Raw genomic sequence first — 20,195 nt, 5'->3', positions numbered from 1 at the left:
TGATCAGTGATTAGTGAACAGCCATGTTCAGCGACATTCAGCGACTATTACAAGTGGCCCTTCAGGTCACCCAGAATATAAAAGGCATTTCCTTTGATTTGTTGGAAAGGTTACACTGTCATGAAAGTGGAAACCTGAAGTAAAAATTATTTTTTATTTTGTTTTCTCTGCTCAATTCTATTTGTATTGTATTTTCCAACCTCCAGTTCTTACCTTCATTTTGATTTCAAGTTTCTACCAAAACATAACTCTTAAAGTTGCTGACGCAGGCCACACTGTACTTCTTAAGAGTACTTTTAAAGAAGATGCTAACAGAAGACCAAAGAACAAATATTTGTGCAGTGAGTTGGGAGGGACCCTGGAGGGAGTTGTGAAATGTGGTGAGCTCTGGACTGTATTTATGGTCTGAGTTTTTTTAAAGCCAGATAAAAATATATTGGTATAAATCAGTGGCTCTCAATGAGTAAGAACATAACAGAAGAGAATTACTTAGTAAGAAATCACATGACTCAGAATGAAAAAAACTTGTGTTCTCAGTTCTGTCATGAATTTTCTGTATGATATCAGACTTTATTATTTATTTACTTACTAAGTATTATCCACTTATTGATGTATTTAGTGTTTACTCAGTTGCAAAATGACAGAAATGGCATAGTTTAAATATTGTGTATATGAAATTTATCTTACATTTATAAAAAGCATCTTTGCAAAACTGAATTGCAATTCATTTGCTGCGCAACAGTAATAACAATTATCTTTATATTCATAGTTCCCCAAGGATGGATCATTTTACTTTCTTGAGATAACTCTCTGTCTTTTTCATTCGGTTCTCAATGCCCTGTGACTGGAATTTTGGCACATTTTCCCCTTCATATGTATCAGTGAGTCAACACTAATGGTAAAGGCTAAGTATGTTTTTTTTAGTTTGGTACCTTTTTTTTAATAAATGGTATCTTTAATAAAAGATATTTTGTTTGGGGGTTTTTCAATTTTTTTTTTTCTCTCCTCTCCATGTCACTTTCCTTCTTTCATCCTCCCAGCCTTCCTCCTGTTATTGCATGCCAACTATCTTATGAACCTCTTCTGCAAATGGTGAACTATTAGTTCTGAGAGAAAAGCTCAACTATCAAAGATGAAGGCAATGTAACTTAAGGTGGTATGTCAAGAAAATCCTCTCCACAGTTTTTCTGAAAAGCTTTGTTTCTACATTTTAGAATAAATTAAATGGGAGACTTCCACTATCTTCTTTTTGAGACTCACCAAAGGTACAGAAAAATAAGATGACCTTCTTTACTCCATCTCTGATAAAAATTGCCTAAGAAAACTGATTCAGAAAACCCTTCAAGTCTTAATTAATTTCTACTGGCTTAACTCCAACTTCCCCATCTCTCCACAGTCCCAAATTTGAATTATTAGATCACTGTAAACACAAACAAATACAAATCATGACCAGATATTTCAAAAGAAATCCCCGCATCACCCTCACAGGTTTCCCAGATTATTCAGCAATTTAATATGAATATCTTCTCTTTTTTCTAGTCTAATCATGTTCCTAATAATAAAGTGTTTGGTCAGTTTTGAAAGCAAGGAATTGAGAAAATACCAGAAAAGATGATTTCTTGCCAGCCACATGTGGATAACACTGACAGGGGAATCTCATGACAGTGTTGTACTCATACCCCTTACTTGTCTTCTCACCCTATCCTGCTTTGGGCTTTTAAATCTTTTCTAGTCTTATTTCTCCTGAAACGTTTGTCCTTCTGCGCAGCCTCCCATGGCACAGCTGAGGAGCCAGGGCTTCTACCCTTCAGACCATTATTAAGTCATTGCCCACCCCAGCATTTGGGATTTGTTGCCTTCTGGAATATTTCTCCCTGCTTCTTGGTTCCAGTAGGACTCCCTTTCTGGGTAACCATGAGAGGGGCAGAGCAGGTACAGTCCTTTCCTAGCCTGCCAATGCTCCAGCAACCCCCTTGCCCCTGATCAGATGGACACCTTGTTCTTGGCACACAGCCCCAGCCAAGTGATTGTTTGAGCACTGTGCACAGGCAAGGCAGTAACAGGAAAAGAACAGAGAACTGAAAAGCATTGAAGCACACTTCCTTTTCTTCCTCCTTATCCTGGTCATGTCTGTCCTACTGAAGTTTTTCTTGTTTGCTTGACTATTTATTTCTGGTGGGAAGTGGAGGGGGTACAGGGCTGTGGAATCAGGACCCTGTGGCTGCCAGCAAGGGTTTCACAGTCACTGCATTTCATGAGATCCCTCTACAATTGGCTGGACTGCAGAACCAGCACAGGTTGTTTGCTTTCTCTCCCTCTGTTTGCTTTCATTGGATGGAACCAGCTTTTTTCCAGTTCCTTCCTTTTCTGGGTTCCAGTTAACACCAATAACATCAGCTCCTCAGATTTTTTGCCACAGTTTTGATAACAGATTCTTGCACCAGCTGAGCTGTGGCTTTTCACTATCAGCTGGCTACTGATGACACCACAGCACATCCCTCATAACTACACCATGAAAGCAACAGATTTCAGGATAAAATATTTCACATTTCCACTTACTGGGAACATTTTTCCCTGAGACCATATTACACCAATACTATGTTTTTGGCTTAGGTGTAACTGAGGGAGCAGGTTGAAGCCCAGGAACCTCCCTGGTACCTCTGCAGCACCTGCAGCTCAGCATAGCAAGGTGCACTGCCCTCTGGACAGCCCAAACACAAGTCCCCAGAATAATGATGTCTTCCTTCATTTTCTGTATGACCATTATGGTTTGTACTGTGTACTGGCTGCTTTACTCTCTGTGCAAGCTAGGTACATACCTCTTGAAGTTACCACAGGGGCAAAGTTAAACCATTGCTGTGTTGCAGCTGGCATTGCTACCATGAAATAAATGCAGAACTAGAAAGGAAAAATGGATTATTTGGCTGGATTTCTGAGTAAACAAGTAGGTAAACATTTAAAAATCAGTCTAGGTTCTGGCTTCTGAGGGGAATATAGGTAGCACTGAACTGTAGCACTAAACCTGCATTATATGGGAAAACTGTGGTTTAAACAGGTTTTAAAATGGCTTTTACTTTTTTACAAAGTCATTGCCCCTTCTTCCCAACACCCTCCATGGTAATGTTATCTCAGGAATCTCCTGGGAAGGTGTCCTGAGGTGTTTCCCATTGGCCTTTGTTAACCCCTTCCTGTGATTGGGTGTTCCTGTAAACCCCTTGAGACTTCTAATTGGTTACTGTGTGAATCCTCCTAAACCCTATAAATGTAGCATCCCCAACAATAAACCCTCTCTTGCCTCCTCTCCACACTCGGTGTCCTGTCTCTGTGCCGGCCATGGGGCCACGTGCGGGGGGGGGGAGGGGGGAGCACCTCTCCCCTCCAGGCTCAGGGCCAGAAGAGACCCCTGAAGAAACCCCTGGAGTTCCCTTTCCCCTTCCTTCAAGACGTCGGAATGGTTCTTCAGATGGAAATGGAACTAGAACTGGGCCGCCCCATGTCGTGGGTGGGGAAAGGGATCCAGACTGAACTCCAGGGGTAAACAGTTAAAAGAAATTCCACTGTTTGTCTAAAACACCTTTTTTTTTCTACTAAAAAAAAAATAGTGAAATTCACCTTTGTATTCACTTAACATTAATTTCATAAAATCTGTTCATTGTAAGATTTGTGAACTCAATGTAATGCAGCATTTTCATTTTATTACTTACTCCTGGGGGTAGTATGCTTCTTGTTCAGGGGAAAGTGCAGTTCCTGACAAGCTTTTAAATACTCCTAAAGTACATATGTGCCAGCAGATATATACAATCAGCATATTTAGTTGGAAGATGGTATTTAGTTTTGGGAGTTTTCGACCAGAAAGGGCTGCAATTACATTACATCTCTTCCATCAAAATCGGTAATACCCTGTGGCTGATGAGTGATTCAGCAGGAGGAGTGAACCTCAAAGCATCCTCCAGGGCCACACGTCTGGAAGCACAACTTTTGTCGCTGTCAAGGTGCCACAGGCACCTCTGCAGTTTTCTGACATCTCCAGGACTATAACACATAAAGGCATTTGGGAAGTGGCAACAATCATGTACCTATGGAGTTAGCTGAGTTTCCACAGAGCTCCCACTGAGCAGAGCTGTGGGTTATATGAGGTGTGGGCTGTTAGAGGAGGTCAGTTACACGCCACATTATAACAGAAGAATCTTATCACAGCTGAGTTTGATCTATGAAAATATTTCATTTCCTTCCCAGCCTAAACAGCCTCTCATTTTCTTCCAAAAACATACAAATAATTCCTTAAAAGTTAACATTACTTTTTGCACTTATGCCATGAAGAAACAACACCTCCCTGGATGTGGCAAGAAATTGTTAACAGCCTTGATAGAATCCCACACTGCCTGACGGGAGGACATCTTACATGGAAAATATGTTATACATGAGAACAGAGCTAGACTGACTCATTCAACTACATGTCAAAAGCACTGCCAAAAACCAAACTCCCCACTGGAAGCAGTGCCCTCGTGGCAACCCTGGCACTCCAGTTTCTGAAGCTGACAGTGAGGCAGCTGTCAGATGGAGCAGTTACCATGTCTTTTGTCAAATTTTCTTATTAAGCAAACATCGATAAAGGGTGTATTATGCCTGCTCTACTTAAGGAAGAAGTTTTTAGGAATTCTCCTTTCTGGAAATACTGCAAAAGCTACCAACTTTCCACCTCTACCCTTCCCTCCCACACTATCTACAAGCATTAGTGTATTTAAAATGAAAACAACCAAGACAAAACAGCAAGTAATGAAAGACAGCACAAACAAGAAGCCTGCAGCACTGCCAAATTATACAACAGCGATTCCCACTGGGGATAGCTTGGACAACTTGCTTCATGAGACCAGTGGGTCTGCTGAGAGGATTTGCAGGCTCTCCCGCCAGGACTAGGACAGAGCAGGGCAAGCAGCCTCTGTATGCAGCTCACCTGCACCCTCTGTAAGCTTTGCCTGCTGCTGCCATCCTGCCTCTGGCCACTGCACCTACAGAACCAATAGGGATGGAGTGACTCCCAGTAGCTGTCAAAATCAAGCCTTTGACTCAATATAGCTGAGACAATATCAGTTTTCCCACAAATAATTGTCATGGAAGAGAGAGTGGCTTGCCTTTCATTTGCTTATCACGTACATCTTTGCCATGAAAAGTCCTCATTCCTACTGTCACAGACTGCAAAGGGCTGCCATGGTTTCTTCCTCTCCGCTATTTCTCACCATAACTTGCTCATAACTTACAAGAATGAAGCGATGCTGTGCGTGTGTGCTTGGTGCCCTAACTTTAGCTGACACAGCAAATACTTCAAACCCTCCCCTTCAGTGTGCCTTCTCTGCTAAAACCCTGTGCGTATGAACAGCAGAGAGAGGAGGAAAAGGCAGAGAGGGAGAGAGAGCACGATCTTATAAGTGAGTGGGTAAGGAATGTACACTGAGCTGTGCCTGAAAGTCTGATGTCTCCAAATATTTGTTAAAAGGCAAAACCACCACTTCCGAGAGAGGGCCCTCCCCTCGCCTGCAATAGGCTCCCCAGAATAGCAACAGCCTGTGTCACTGCAAAGGGCAAAGCCTTCTGAAATAGCAACAAAGTTGTTCACAAACCACTTTGTGGTTTGCATTTGGTTTCAGCCAGCTTCAGCAACTTGTTGCCATGAGGAAAACAACCTGCACTTTCCTGGCCGGCCGGGGAAGGATCGCTGCCTTGTGAAGTGCTCCTGCCCAAGGTGCAAAGGGGGTGGCGATGGTAGCTGGGCAGAGCACGGAGGACCTCAGCCAACAGAGCCAGACAATGAGAGCAGGGGAGGATGAGGAGAGCAGCCAGGGCAGCAGCTGCCGCCAGCTCCCAGCTGCAACAGGTAAGGCGGCAAGAGCTGAATGCCAGCTGTTGGCCAGCAGCAGCTGCTCACCTAGCTAGTGCTGGGGCTGGGGGAGAACGGCCCCATGAAGCCAAGGGACTCTCAGGATATGCTGTCTCAGTTTCTGAAAGTGCAAGAGGGGAACATATGAGTAAGGAATGGGACTGCCAGCTTGAATTTTGAATGAAGGTTTATGTGGTACTTTCCCTAAAAGGCCTCGGTCCTCCTGCTTGTGCATGTGCTGTCTGTTGTGTAAATCCTTTTCCTTTATGAAGATCAGTCACCTGAAAAATAGGAGAATCCGGTGCCATCTCAGATAACAACGGTGCTCTGGTCTTTGCATGCTTGGGAGCAATTCAGCCCTTTTCACCAAAGTGAGTGGAGGGGGGCCGGGTAAACACTGCACCTGCTCATGAAGGGAGACAGTACAAGGGGGAGAGACAGGGTCTACCTCCTGGTTTTACTTCCTTAGCATTTCAGGAAGAAACAGGGTTTCTGTGCTGATGCCCTCAAACATCAACTGTAGCATTTCTTCTGCAGAAAATTTTTTAGTCCGGAAGCTGAATTTTATAGCTGTTCATCTTTGCTGTCCTATCCAGCCCCCTTTTCTAAGCTACAGGATGGGTTTGCATCTTTAGACTCTTTCACTGATGATAAGATCAAGGGGAAAATGCCCCATAATTATGATATTTCTCACCCACAAGACAGCTGTACCCAAACAGCACAACACGGTCATAAGCCGGAAATTACTGTCCCAAGCAGGCTTTGTTCACTTAGTACTGAATGAACTAACTAGCCCATGAATGTTCAGATACCATAGGCACAAATGCTTTGTTGAAGTGTAATAACGATCAGCAAGCAACATCTCCTGATACCTGGAAGCAGAGGTTAATCAAGAACAGAAAGCCAGGAGATGTGTAGAAATATTTAACATTACCTTAGGGACTGAGAGGAGCAATGCAGATAGCCTTGTGAAAGGGAAGCATAGCAGTTACAATAAACAGCAAAGTTTCTGCAGCACAAGGGCTAAGGTTAGAAGAGTATGTGCAAATTAGTCACTTGGCATTACCCTGAAAAATTGAATCAGTAACCCGAGGAATTTATAATCACCTAGCTAGGAATTAAAAGAACTTGTCGATTCTCACAGGAAACTAACAAAACAAAGCCCAAATGCCATTTAATGAAGGGTCAGGCTGTCTGTCAACATAATAAAAATACATGGCAGAGCACTAAGAGAGGACATGGTCAAGGTGGGTCTGTCCAGCATGTACATCCCCTGTCTTTCCATCACTGCCAGGGGCTTCTGTTCATGAAATTGAATATTGTTCACAAAGTACATTCGTCGCACTTATGCTGTACAAAGTATACAATGCTTCCCACCATCAGAGGAATTTAGATGTGTGAAAATGTGTGATACATTAGTTTTCTTCTGCCTTCTTTTTTAGTTCAATTTACAAAATATTTGTTTTGAGTTTGCCTTTCACACTTGGGTTGTCAAATGGTTGTGATCCCACATGACTCTTACTATTTTTGGATAAAGTTAATATTTTCTGAGATTTTCCAGCTCTGTTTGCAACATAGCTATGTCCCAAAGCCATCATTTGTTTCATCCCATAGGGTCTTGTTGGCCAACTGTTTTAGATCCCATGCCAGATTTCTAGATGGCCACTTAAATCAGATGTGTCCTAGCTCATAGGAGGAATGCACCTATTGAGCAGCTACTGGATCTAAAGAAAACTCAGGCCTTGGACTAGAGAAAGAGGGTAATGTATCTCTTTATACCAGACAAGTGGATGAGACAAAGAAAGTGGCTGTGACAGTGCAACAGAGATCATGATAATATGAAAACAGGATAATCACCTTATGAGAAACAAACCCACAATTTAATTATGCAGCAATGCCCAATACATGCCATAAATATTTATCCTAAAAAAAAAATGTGATCCACCTGCTATAAACTATAGCAAAATCTTCTTTAAAGACAATGTGGGAAATTTTAAGTACTATTTCCCTGGAAAGACAAAGTTTTTGTATGTCAGACAGTACTCAGATGGAAAAGAAATATGTTGTTAGAGATAGCTTAAAAATTTCAGATACAGTTGTAAGATGTTTTAAGATCTACCACGGATAAAAGTAGATACCTTGTTCTATGGAAAAAAGGAGATTCCATGCTGTGGATTCATATCTATGCAATGCATTCAACTCATTGTGGTTTTCTAATCTGAGCTTATTAACCAGTGGTTGACATTAACCTCTGGTTAATGGTATTAACCAGAGCTTGATTTCACCTTCCAAATATCTAAATAGACCAAAGAATTTCTACGGATTTAAAGAACACATATTTGACCTTCCAGAAAACTGACCTTCCCTACCAAACTGAGACATTTTTCACCTTAGATTAAATCAAAGTAAACAGAAGAAAGTATAATGGTGGAAGAGATTGTCGAGTCCTCTCCTATCAAAATAGAAGTATTTGCACAGGTTACATAATCTCCCCTCCTCTCCAACTCAGTAGTTTTCTGTGTGCATGATCTCTTGGGAGAAAACAAAGAAAAACTACATCACAGAAATATCAGTGTCTGGCCTAACTTGGAGTGTATTACTGCAAAACTGAGCTGGAAAGGGCTCCCAGGGACCTTTCCCATACCTCTCCCTCACACGGGGTGGGTGAAGAGTGGTGTTTCCCAGCTCAGCTTGATTGCAGATCTTCCCTGGCACTGATCATTTATCCATAATGCCCATAAAATACATGCACAGATCAAATATTGTGCCTTTGTAAGGACTTTATTTTCCCAGATATCTGACTGAAAATAAGTAAAGGGGCACACCCTTACTGCTTGGCCCCATCCAGCCTCATCAGCAGTACACTATGCTATACTACAACTGCCCTTGGTCTCCTTTTCAGGAACCAAGCATAAACATTTCCAGTGAATGTTCTTAAAGATAGGTTTTGTTTGCCAAGTAGTGCTGCTTTTGACTTGAGTAACAGTTGTGAGAAACCACTTTGTTTACATGGGGAAACTAGAGAATAGAGTTTCGAATCACTTGTCACATACCAGCCACACACTCATTTGCCACGGAGTTTGTGGCAGACAGAAGGAGAAAATTCTCTGGAAGCCATTATTAAAATATTTTATTCCTCTGGGCTGCACACTGCCATGTATTTTGCAGGCATCTCGTAAAAATAAGAGAAATATATATATATTTTAAGAAGCTTTTTTTTTTTTTTTAAAAAAGGAATGCCTAAGAACTGCCAGCAACATCATTAGAAGTGACACTTAAAAGGATTGTGAATACAGCTACTGCAACATGCTTTATCTGGAAAAGTTAAAGGAAAACATATGCTGAAGTCAGAGGCAATTTTGCCTAGAGGAGGGCCATGAAGGAAAACTGAGCAGAGATTCAGGGTTTAACTCAGCAGGCAGCTGAGAGCAGGCAAGTGTTGGGTACATCAGTTAAAACAAAACCTCATAATGATATAAGGACGTTTCTCAGCAGAATAGTGGCTGTGAGGGACAAGAGATACTGAGTTAACTGCTGAGTTTGCTGTTGCCAATGAAGAATGACAACATGTTTCCCCCTGCATCACATCAGGATCTGCTTTTCACTCAGAGGTGCTCTAGTTACAGCCCTCCACCATTTCTATACAACTGTTGGTAAGTGTCATTGGACACATGAAGAATGATACCAGCTGACCAAGTTAAAACAAACTAATGAAACATTAAGACATTGATCAAGTTGCTCTACTTGGAGAAGCAAGAAATATATGGGCTTGAATGCTTCCCTGTCAAATTCCCAGGTGTCCAAGCTCCACATCCAACTTGTACAGCCTCTCAGATTAAAAACAAATAATCATCTTGGTTGCTGTTATCTGAAGACCACAGACTGAGAAGAGCACAGTCTGAATTGCAAAGAACCATGCTGATGGTTCAAATATCTCTCTTGAGATATTTGACTTGGCGCTGTCATGCAGAAACTGCAACCATGCAAACATGACGCTCGCACATTTAAAGAATTAAAAGCTATGCAGGACACAGACTTCAAAGTATCAATAGGGAGCACTGTCCATGCTGCTGTGTTTCTGCTGGAGAGCCTTAAACTCTGTTTTTGTCCCTCTGTTACTAAACATTTTTTCTCAATTGCTTGAAGAAGATAATAACAGATTATTTGTGGGTGATACAGGTGATGGGTGATTAATAAATGGGATATTTCACTGGTTGAATGCAATCTGAATGGTTTGGCCTGCTGACTGCGAATGAATGTGCTGTGTGGGGTTCCTCTCTGCTAACTTTAGATATCTGCATCTGAGCAAGCTGCACAGTTGCCTTTTATAGACAATGGAGAGAATAAGCATCCAGTTTAATTCAGACATCTAGAAGTGCCTATTTTTTGCAACTGGTTAAAAAAGAAATTTAGGGATGCTGCAGATCTCTCACAGTTAGGTAAGTTTAACCCATTCTATGTATTTTAATACAGACAAATGTAAAGTGATTTGCATTCCTCACTAGGATGCAAAAAGGCAGGCCCTATTTAAAGGAAAGGCAGTGCTTTGGAAAGAACCCAGTCAGTACAGAAGTTGGTTTTCCTGTAGGATAACCAGAACATGAGCTCCTTTACATGGCTGTGACAATCCTTAGACAAGCAGGGAAATGTCCACCAGGAGTGAGATAATTATGTCAAATTCCTATCTGGCACTGTGCAAACACTGCAGGAGCACTGGTTCCAAATCAGAATTTACTGAAGAAGCTGATGATCTGGATAAAGTTCAGAGAACAAGGTTTTAAATACTTAGGGGATTGGTAAACTTGTAAAGCCTCACAGGCTAAGTAGCTAATAAAGGAGATGTCTGTGGGATGACTCAATGACATGCTATAACTTTGTACTTAGCAATCACAGATAAGTGCAAGGAAATGGAGAATGGGATCTAATGGCTGGAAGTTGAAGTTGCAGAAATTAAGTCTAGAAATAATTTACAGTGAAAGCAATTAATGAGACAATTTATGACATAAAGTCATTGGTTTTCAATCAGTAGCAATTTTTAAATCAAAGCTGAATATTTTAAGTCACCTAGTTCAAACAAAGTGTCTTTTAAGTGTGTCTGAAGGATTATGTTATGCTGTTCATGAGTGTCAGACTGGATGACCACAATGGTCTCTTTTCCCTTCATAATATGCAAATTGAGGCAAAGTCTTATGTTAAATCTCTGTGGCTCAGTGACGTAAAATACAAAGATATCCAAGAAAGCACAAACACCATCACTGAACAGTAGTTTGGGCAGAGTTGTGATCAAATTAGCTGTTTCACTTCTGATACCCAAGATCATTCCTTCAGCATAACACTGTGTTGTTATCAGCCCTGATTTCCGAACAGCGTTCATTGGACGGGTATATTTTCTACATCTAATAATATACAGCAAGCAAGCAAGTCAAGACTCTAAAGGGGAAGGAGAAATTAGTTTTGCAATGATAAAACAAATATTGCATGTGTACATTGGAGGATGGAGCACATGTAGTACAAAGCAGCTTAGCTGGAGTTAGAAGTACTTCTGCTGAATTACTGTTCAGTGTGTGAAGTAAGGACAGCAGGACCTTTCTCTAACCCATGCACTAACCTCTATCTAAAATAAGTGAACTGATCTCAGATACTGCAGATATAAATAAAGAAAAAGCTTTAGACATGATACAGATATGGACAACACTGATATAAAAAAAGATTGTTCCATCACTGGAGCATTTTGCAAATTTGTTTCTGGTATTTTCTTCAAGATGTCCCACCTCCATCTGCCCTCCACTCTCACCTTCTGAAAGACTTTTCACAATACTCCCATTTCCCCCATGTCCTTATGGCCTATCATGACAAAACCACGTGCTTCTCTCCTATCTCTTATCTATCTCTGGTTTGTGAGCCACACCAGTTCAGTGTCAGAGTGAGTTGAGGTGCATTGGGTGTGCTGCTATTTGGCTTCTGCTTGGCTCAAAGTTAGGAGAACTAATATGTGATACTTATTTTAATAGACTTAATGGGCTTACACATCTCCTGTGATCCTGGAGGCACCACTTACAGTCACATAGTTATACTGTGCTACTCTCCAAAATAACCCATCTGCCTGTGGAGCAGCTGCAGGGTAGGATGCTGGGCTCACACTGCTTCTGGGAATTGCTAGGGAAGCATGAGGTGGCTTGGGGCATAACCAGGCCAGGGATTATGCCAGAAATTTAGTAGGGTATGTGGCCACATGCCAGGGTCTGGGCCTGGGCTCTGGCAGTGTTTATTTTAGTAGTGCAGATGTACTGCTAAGGCTACTCTCCTCTTCTCTTTTCATGATTTGCTTTCGAAATGTAATATCCTCTTGTCAAACGGGACTGATCCTTGCCAATGTGCTCAAAAGTTACTGGTAAGGAACTCCAGGCAGTGCACATGATCAAAGAGCACTAATGCCTTAGAAAAATAAGTTAAAAATAAACAAACTGTATGTATCATTTTCAATTAGACCATATACCACTTTCCGGCTTGGCTGGAAAGTACTTGTTCCAGGATAATTAACTAAAATACGGACTCTGTTATGCTGCAAAAGCTACCTCTCCTCAGACACATCCTACTTCTCTAACTAAGCGGAAGTCAGAAGTCAATTTACTCTTTTCCTAGTTGCGTGGCAGCCAACATCATGATGAGAGGAAAATCATACTGGGAGAAAGAACAAGGCCAATAATAACAAACTGATATATTCCTCAAGGTTTAGGGTGCAAAAGGCTTCACAGTTAGTAGAATATGATCAGTCAAGTCTATCTTGTAACAATAAACAATGAATCACAGTTGTATAAAATGAGTTTGTTTTAAAGTGGACATTCAAAGGCATATAATCTCCATTTGGTTTACGTTTTCACCATCTGTTTCTTATTCCTGACATTATAGCTGTCATAAACTATGCAAAATATTTGATCCTGATATTCTGAAGAATTTGAGATTAAAGATGAGCAAAGCTCAGAAAGTTCATGAGTTTATATCTCACAGATTGGTTTCCCTAGAATATCCCATATATCTGATCAAACTGGTGCTCATTGAATAAGTCTCCATTGGCAAAATAAAAACACTTGTACCAGCAGCCTTCACAGCATCCTCAGGTGAAGCAAAGGAATTAATAAGTGGTGAGGGAATACTTGTTACTTATTCAAGTCAAGGTTGAAGCAGTTTGGCTGGGAAATTACTGCTTTCCTTGCCCATGGTACAGTAGTTGGGTGGATGAGACTTCTTCAATTCATTACAGGAAAAACACTGAAAATATCTCAAGGCAAAAATTGCTTTCTTACCAAAAGGCTGTAATATAAATGTTGCTTTTTGCAATGATATTCTGAAGCAGAAGGTTTGATTATTTAGGACCTGATCAAAACTTTATTGACTTCAGATCAGGAAGATAAGGTACCCGAAAGCATTCAAATTAAAGAGGATTTTATATAATTCCTTTTTTTCCCCCCGAAATAGTTTTTTATGTCACCACTGCTGCTGGATATGTATGGAACTTAAGTGCTTTGCCTAGAAGTTACAAATAGATTTTTTAAACTGTTATATCAAATAAAGTTATATTAATTGTCATAATGTTACAGAAGTCACTCTTTCAAGTTTTTGTGTTTTATTCTCTTATTTCAGGTTGTGGAACATTTACCTTTCTATCTTCTGCTATTGCTGCCACAAGTGGACTTCTGATGGGTTATGAGCTGGGCCTTATCTCTGGAGCTCTTCTTCAGATAAGCAGCATATTAGCACTCTCTTGCAAAGAGCAGGAAGTCGTTGTAAGTTCCCTGCTTTTTGGGGCCCTATTTGCATCCCTTACTGGTGGATTTCTGATAGACAGATTTGGAAGGAGACTTACTATTATTATTGCATCTTCTTTACTTGTGTTGGGGAGTCTGATTTTACTGCCCTATGAATCATATGAGATACTTATTGTGGGACGGATTGCCATAGGTATTTCCATATCATTATCATCAATTGCGACGTGTGTCTATATTGCTGAGATTGCCCCACAGCACAGAAGAGGCCTCCTCGTATCATTAAATGAACTCATGATTGTGATAGGCATTCTCTTTGCCTATATTTCAAATTATGCTTTTGCCAGCATATCTCATGGCTGGAAGTACATGTTCGGCCTTGTGATTCCATTAGGTGCTTTGCAAGCTATTGCCATGTATTTCCTTCCTCCAAGTCCTCGGTTTCTTGTCATGAAAAATAATGATGAAGCTGCAAGAAAAGTACTGGAGAGGCTACGGGAAACGTCAGATGCTACTAAAGAACTTACTGTGATCAAGTCTTCCCTGAAAGATGAACATCAGTATAGTCTCTTGGACCTGTTTCGTTCAAAACACAACATGAGAGCTCGAATGCTGGTAGGACTCACTCTAGTCTTTTTTGTGCAAACAACTGGGCAACCCAACATTTTATTTTATGCATCGACTGTTTTGAAGTCAGTTGGGTTCCAGAGCAATGAAGCTGCCAGTTTGGCTTCTACTGGATTTGGAGTAGTAAAAGTTGTTAGTACAGTCCCAGCCACAGTTTTTGTGGATCAAATTGGAAGTAAAACTTTTCTGTGTATTGGCTCTTCTGTTATGGCAGTATCATTGGTCACTATGGGCTTAGTGAACCGTAACATACATGTGAATTTTACCAATGTCTGTAGAAGACAATCTCCAGAGGATTTCTTTCTCCAGAGACCAGGAAACTTCACTATCACCAATGGGAGTCTTAAGGACCTCTTTGCTAGCTTGGCTTCAACAGAAAGATCATCATTTGATGCACAGAAAAACCCAGATGTTGCCAGGACAGGAGAACTGAACAGGACTGCACTGCCAGAAGGCAAAAGCACAGCAGGGTTTCACATGGAAAGTGGGGAGGTTCCTGTTGTCCTGAAATGGCTCTCACTGGCCAGCCTGCTTGTTTATGTTGCTGCATTTTCCATAGGTCTTGGACCAAGTAAGTGTTTCATTTTTCTAACTCTTTGTAATGATTTACTTACATTATTAAGTGCTGGGATGACATGCCCAGCTTGGCATTACACAGTAAGTTGAACAAAGCAGTGTTTTCTGCCAATATGCGCTGGCATTGTCACAGACCGCCCTGGTGGGCCTGGGGTGTATTTTTTAGAAAGAGGTCCTGTCCATTAAGGCCAATGACCTAATCTACCTTCCATTCTGTGAAATTAATTACTCCCTCTTCAGTCAAGTTAAGAACTGCTGTGAGCTTCGTACAGCAAAATTATGAGGCCCCTGGCTATCCTTCCTCATTCTAGTCTATTGTGTCCTTACATTGGGAAGATTAATATGTAGGTATTTTCTGATGCTAACTCATAAACCCAAGATAATTATAGGCTCTAGACCTCTGTATGGTATGACATCATCAAATCCATGAAATACCAACATGCCTGAGTCCTGCTAAGAATCTGTCCCCTTGACTATGTAATAGTCTTCAGATATAGGAAAGATATCCAAGGTATCATAAATCATGAGCAAATTCTAATATTATTGCCTCTACCTGTGCTGAACAACATAAGTGGAAGGACACAAAGGCATGTCACTATACAGCTAAGGTACCTCTGCAGCTGCCATCACACTTGCACAGTTCCCATTCTCTTCAGAGAAGAACAGAATGTTTGTCATTCCAAGGGACTAGAAATTAAATCTCTCCATTTTCTTTTGTTTTGTTTCGATAGGACTTGCACATTATTGTTCTTTGAAGGGGTTGATTTTTTAAGCCACACTGCAAAACCCACATGCACACAGTCCATTATTTATTAACAGACTTTATGTGCTTTTGCACCTTGGCTCAAACTTGCCTTGCAAACAAACTGTACTCCTGTTGTACTATCATGATAAAAAGCTTGCCACAAGGATACAACCCTACAATTGTACTAATAGCAACTTCCCTGCAGTATTTGTTTATTTAAAACATTACTCACTGGGAGAGCAGCGTGAAATAAGCATTCATTGCTGGAGCAGCAAGCTTGACTGTGTTATTGCAGCATTATTCCTTTCCTTGAAGATCATCTTAGCACTATTCTGCTTTTGATGACATAGGTTTAAAACCAGGGGAGAAACCCTGAAAAGAAAATGTTACTTGAACTTTACTTGGGTGTTTCAAACACACATTTAGCGACCCTTAGAGTAGGGTCACACATTCAGTCTCGGCCTCCTGTTGAAATCTGCTTTCCTGTTGACCTGGCTGTAAATGGGTTCCTAGTCATTTGAGTTGGGCTAATGTACAATTAATGAGAATAATGTCTACTTTCTTGAGGGTTACAAAAACTGATATGTGTTTGCCAGGCTGATCTGAGAAATCTTTGAGGCCAGTGCTTGTTTTTTGACCTCTTGACTTGAAAGCTCAAACACTTTCAAACAGAAAATGGGAAGGAACAGACACCATCTCAGCTCCAGCATGTAGAAATTGTGTATGATAAAGCCACAGTGAGGCAATTTTATCTGACAGATGCATTTGCCTAGCAAGTGAAGGCCAGGTCTAGGAGACATACAGGTATTTCAAATTGCAGATAAGTACTTTCAAAGCATTTCCATGCCTTTGAAAGTACACTATTCAGTTAAAATTTACAACATATAGAAAATGCAAGGGATTAAGTACCAAGAGATTGTTGGAATCTGCAAAGGCTCTATTGTGGTTAAATAATCTGGGCTGAGATGCACAGTTATAATTTGCTTGTCATATACAGCCAACAACATCTGCTGCCTGGAGCCCAAATCTCTGAATGTATTTTCAGAACCGATCTTTCTTATCCTCAGTGAACCTATCTTAGTGTAAAGAAAAAAAATGAGCTCCTCTGCTTATATAAAGCAAACAATTTTAACATGTTTATGTTATTCATCTCTAAATCTGGGCTGTGGTCTGGACCAGACTGTTCATCACTGTCTACTTGACAATGGGAAGGAGGCAGCGAGGCTACACTTGCTGGCTGGTGTGGCCAGGCGGTGCCCAGGGCACCTGAGCACAGAAGCACTGTAATCCCTGCACTGCTATATTTTCAGTGCAAAAATCTCAATACTCCATCCAATGTCTGCCAGTATGCCTGGCTAAGGTAAAGGCAGTGTTGGGGATGTGCCTCTTTGTAGATCAAATCAGCATCTTTTGGATAGAGAGCAGAGAAGATCTTCCTCTTTTCCCTCCATCCCACAAGGCCATTTCTGGAACGGATACACCCACTATATTTTGAGTCCATGCTGTATTACATTCTGTGGGGATAAAGAAGAATCTATGTAACACCAATAGCAAATGACACACTCTTCACAGGGCAGATCACACAACCTAAGCTCTATCATCTTCTTTTTAATTACTTTGTGTTTTTTTTTTACCCTTTTATTTTATCTTTTGATTCTGGCCAAAGAGATAGTTATAGTCCATACATAGCAGACATTTATAGATGTTATATTTTTCCATGATTTCTCTTTTGTCTCCAAATTACAGTAAGTAGATTGATTTTTTTTTAATGAACTGAGTGTATGCTAAATATATTTATTGCCTTTTATCAAAGGACATAGGCAGCACAGTGATGAGCACTCAAAAATAGACAATGAGAGATAAAAGTAATTTTTGCATTACAAAAGAATTCACAGACTAGCAATCATCTGCTTAGTCAATTTTTTGATTCTAGGGTGCTTTGTATTTATATCATACACAAGATAAAAGGAGTATTTCTGCTACTTTGTTTCAGATTATTTATGTTTGATGAACTGCGATTCAACTGCTTGTTCACACTCAATTTCACACAAGTATGAGGATGTTTTGTAGATGCAACAAATCAGTGTTGCAATCATGTCACAGAACAGCATGTGCCATTTCTCCTGGGGTGAGGCATTTCAAGGCAGTCATTAGCTAAGGGGACTTACTTGACACCCATGCTTGTCTTGAGTTACCTCTATCTGTGTATCAGAAAGGTCAAATGAGGATCAACCATTCTCACCAGGGAAAGATGCCTGCAAAACCCTAAAGAATCATAGAATCAGAAAATCATAGAATCAGCTAGGTTGGAAGGAACCTCTGAGATCATCAAGTCCAACCCTTGATCCACTACCACCATGGTTACTAGACCAGACTAATATCTAACCTAAATCTCCTCTGGCACAGCTTAAGACCATGCTCTCTTGTCTTGCTGGTAGTTGCCTGGGAGAAGAGACCAACCCCCACCTGGCTACAATCTCCTTTCAGGTAGTCATAGAGAGTGATGAGGTCTCCCCTGAGCCTCCTCTTCTCCAGGCTAAACAAACCCAGCTCCCTCAGCCTCTCATCATAGGACTTGTGCTCGAGTCCCTTCACCACCCTTGTTGCTCTTCTCCGGACCTGCTCCAGCACCTCAATATCCTTCCTGAACTGAGGGGCCCAGAACTGGACACAGTACTCGAGGTGTGGCCTCACCAGCACTGAGTACAGGGGAAGAATCCCTTCCCTGGACCTGTTGACCACACTGTTCCTGATCCAGGCCAGGATGCTATTGGCCTTCTTGGCCACCTGGGCACACTGCTGGCTCATGTTCAGCTTCCTGTCAATCCAAACTCCCAGGTCCCTTTCTGCCTGGCTGCTCTCCAGCCACTCTGTCCCCAGCCTGTAGCACTGCATGGGGTTGTTGTGGCCAAAGTGCAGGACCCGGCACTTGGCTTTGTTGAACTTCATCCTGTTGGAATCAGCCCAGCTCTCCAGCCTGTCCAGGTCCCTCTGCAGAGCTGATCGACACTCCCTCCCAACTTAGTGTCATCTGCAAATTTGCTGATGGTGGACTCAATCCCCTCATCTAAATCATCAATAAAGATATTAAACAGGACTGGGCCCAACACTGATCCCTGGGGGACACCACTAGTGACGCGGCACTGTTCACCACCACTCTCTGGGTCCAACCTTCCAGCCAGTTCTTAACTCATCACAGAGTGCCCCTGTCCAAGCCGTGGGCTGCCAGCTTTTTCAGGAGGATGCTGTGGGAGACTGTGTCAAAGGCTTTGCTGGAGTCCAGGAAGACACATCCACAGCCTTCCCCTCATCCACCAGGTGGGTCACCTGATCATAAAAGGAGATCAGGTTGGTTGGAGAGGACCTGCCACCTTGGACTGAAGCTCCTCCTGCATTTTCTCCTCCTGCTCCTCTTCCCTCCTTTCTCTGTGTGTGGATGCAGAGGCACTAACAGCTCCCTGGCTGAAGCTGGCAGTCAGATTTAAAGCTGTTGGAGCAGACACAAGAAAGGATATGCACGCAGGTGACTAGGTCAGGGGCTTGTGGTCACTACAGTCACTTTCTTCATCAGGAAACCTGCTCTAACAACCAAAGCTCAGTAGGGAATTGGCTTTCCTTCTGAGTTACCTGTTGGTAAAGGCTTTTTGTCTCTGATTTCCATTCAGCTCTAACCTGCATGCTTGGGCCTCATTTCTGAGCACCTGTATAATCCTGGCGCAGGGAAGGGTGGCAGACCACCAAGCCTGCCTTCCTGATTTACTAGTTTCACACTGATTAAATTCCTCCCATGTGAAGGACCCAGGATTGTGGCTGGACCCAGCTTGGGTCCCTCCAAGAAGATGCAGTGACTATGCTCTACTGTGATGTACCATCTCACTGCTGTGGGAGCTCTCTGTGTGGGTTGTCAACCTATGTGGAACAAAACTCATGCAGAGAAGCCAGTAAAGACAAGTCCCTAGTGAGGGCAAATCTTAGGAGGAAATTTTTACTGGTGAAAGACTAGTTTAGGATGACAGATGTCCGTTTCTAGTTTAAACCTAGGCAGACTTGCCATATTAAGTATATCTGAGTTAAATTTATATCAGCTTGAATGAATACTTTAAAACTGACATACTTTATACCTAAAATGGAACAGATGTTTCAACAGGTTTGGTAATCTAACTGATGCAGGAGCCAGATTCCTCAGATAATCAACAAAGGGAAATATTTTCCCCACCCAAGGGAGGCTTTCAAACCCCTGCTCTCTGACTCAGTTGGTTAGAGCATGGTGCTAAAAACACCAAGGTTGGGGGTTCGATCCTCATTTGATCCCCATAGGGGCCATTCACTTAAGAGCTGGACTTGATGATCCTTGTGGGTCCCTCCCAACTCAGAATATTCTGTGAAATCTGTGACCTCTCCTTTGGCACAATGCTCCCTTCCTCACTGGCTATTAGGGTGATCAGGAAGCTAAATTAAACTGTGTGATAGCATTACACACATAGTGTGCTTTAACTTTTAGTAAGCCTTGAAGTGTTCATGTAGTTAGACTAGATATTCATTTTAGATCCCTTTGTACCAAACTATTCTATTCTATTCTATTCTATTCTATTCTATTCTATTCTATTCT

General features: G+C 41.6%; 1 protein-coding gene across 1 annotated transcript in view; it reads left to right on the top strand.

Annotated features, from left to right (window-relative positions):
* The first annotated feature begins 5,574 nt into the window (after window positions 1-5,574).
* The window catches only part of SLC2A12 (solute carrier family 2 member 12), a 32,527-nt gene continuing 17,906 nt past the window's right edge, over window positions 5,575-20,195 (top strand). The window contains exons 1-2 of the mRNA XM_027634012.1: window positions 5,575-5,872; window positions 13,517-14,836. Of these exons, the coding sequence (XP_027489813.1) occupies window positions 5,758-5,872; window positions 13,517-14,836 (1,435 nt within the window). The 5' untranslated portion in view covers window positions 5,575-5,757. The remainder of the gene's footprint in view (window positions 5,873-13,516; window positions 14,837-20,195) is intronic.

Source organism: Corapipo altera, unplaced genomic scaffold (assembly GCF_003945725.1).
Source record: "Corapipo altera isolate COAL_440 unplaced genomic scaffold, ASM394572v1 2b, whole genome shotgun sequence".
In the NCBI taxonomy this organism is placed as follows: domain Eukaryota; kingdom Metazoa; phylum Chordata; class Aves; order Passeriformes; family Pipridae; genus Corapipo; species Corapipo altera.
The sequence above is the reverse complement of the archived record's forward strand: the minus strand, read 5'-3'. Positions and strand labels throughout refer to the sequence as shown.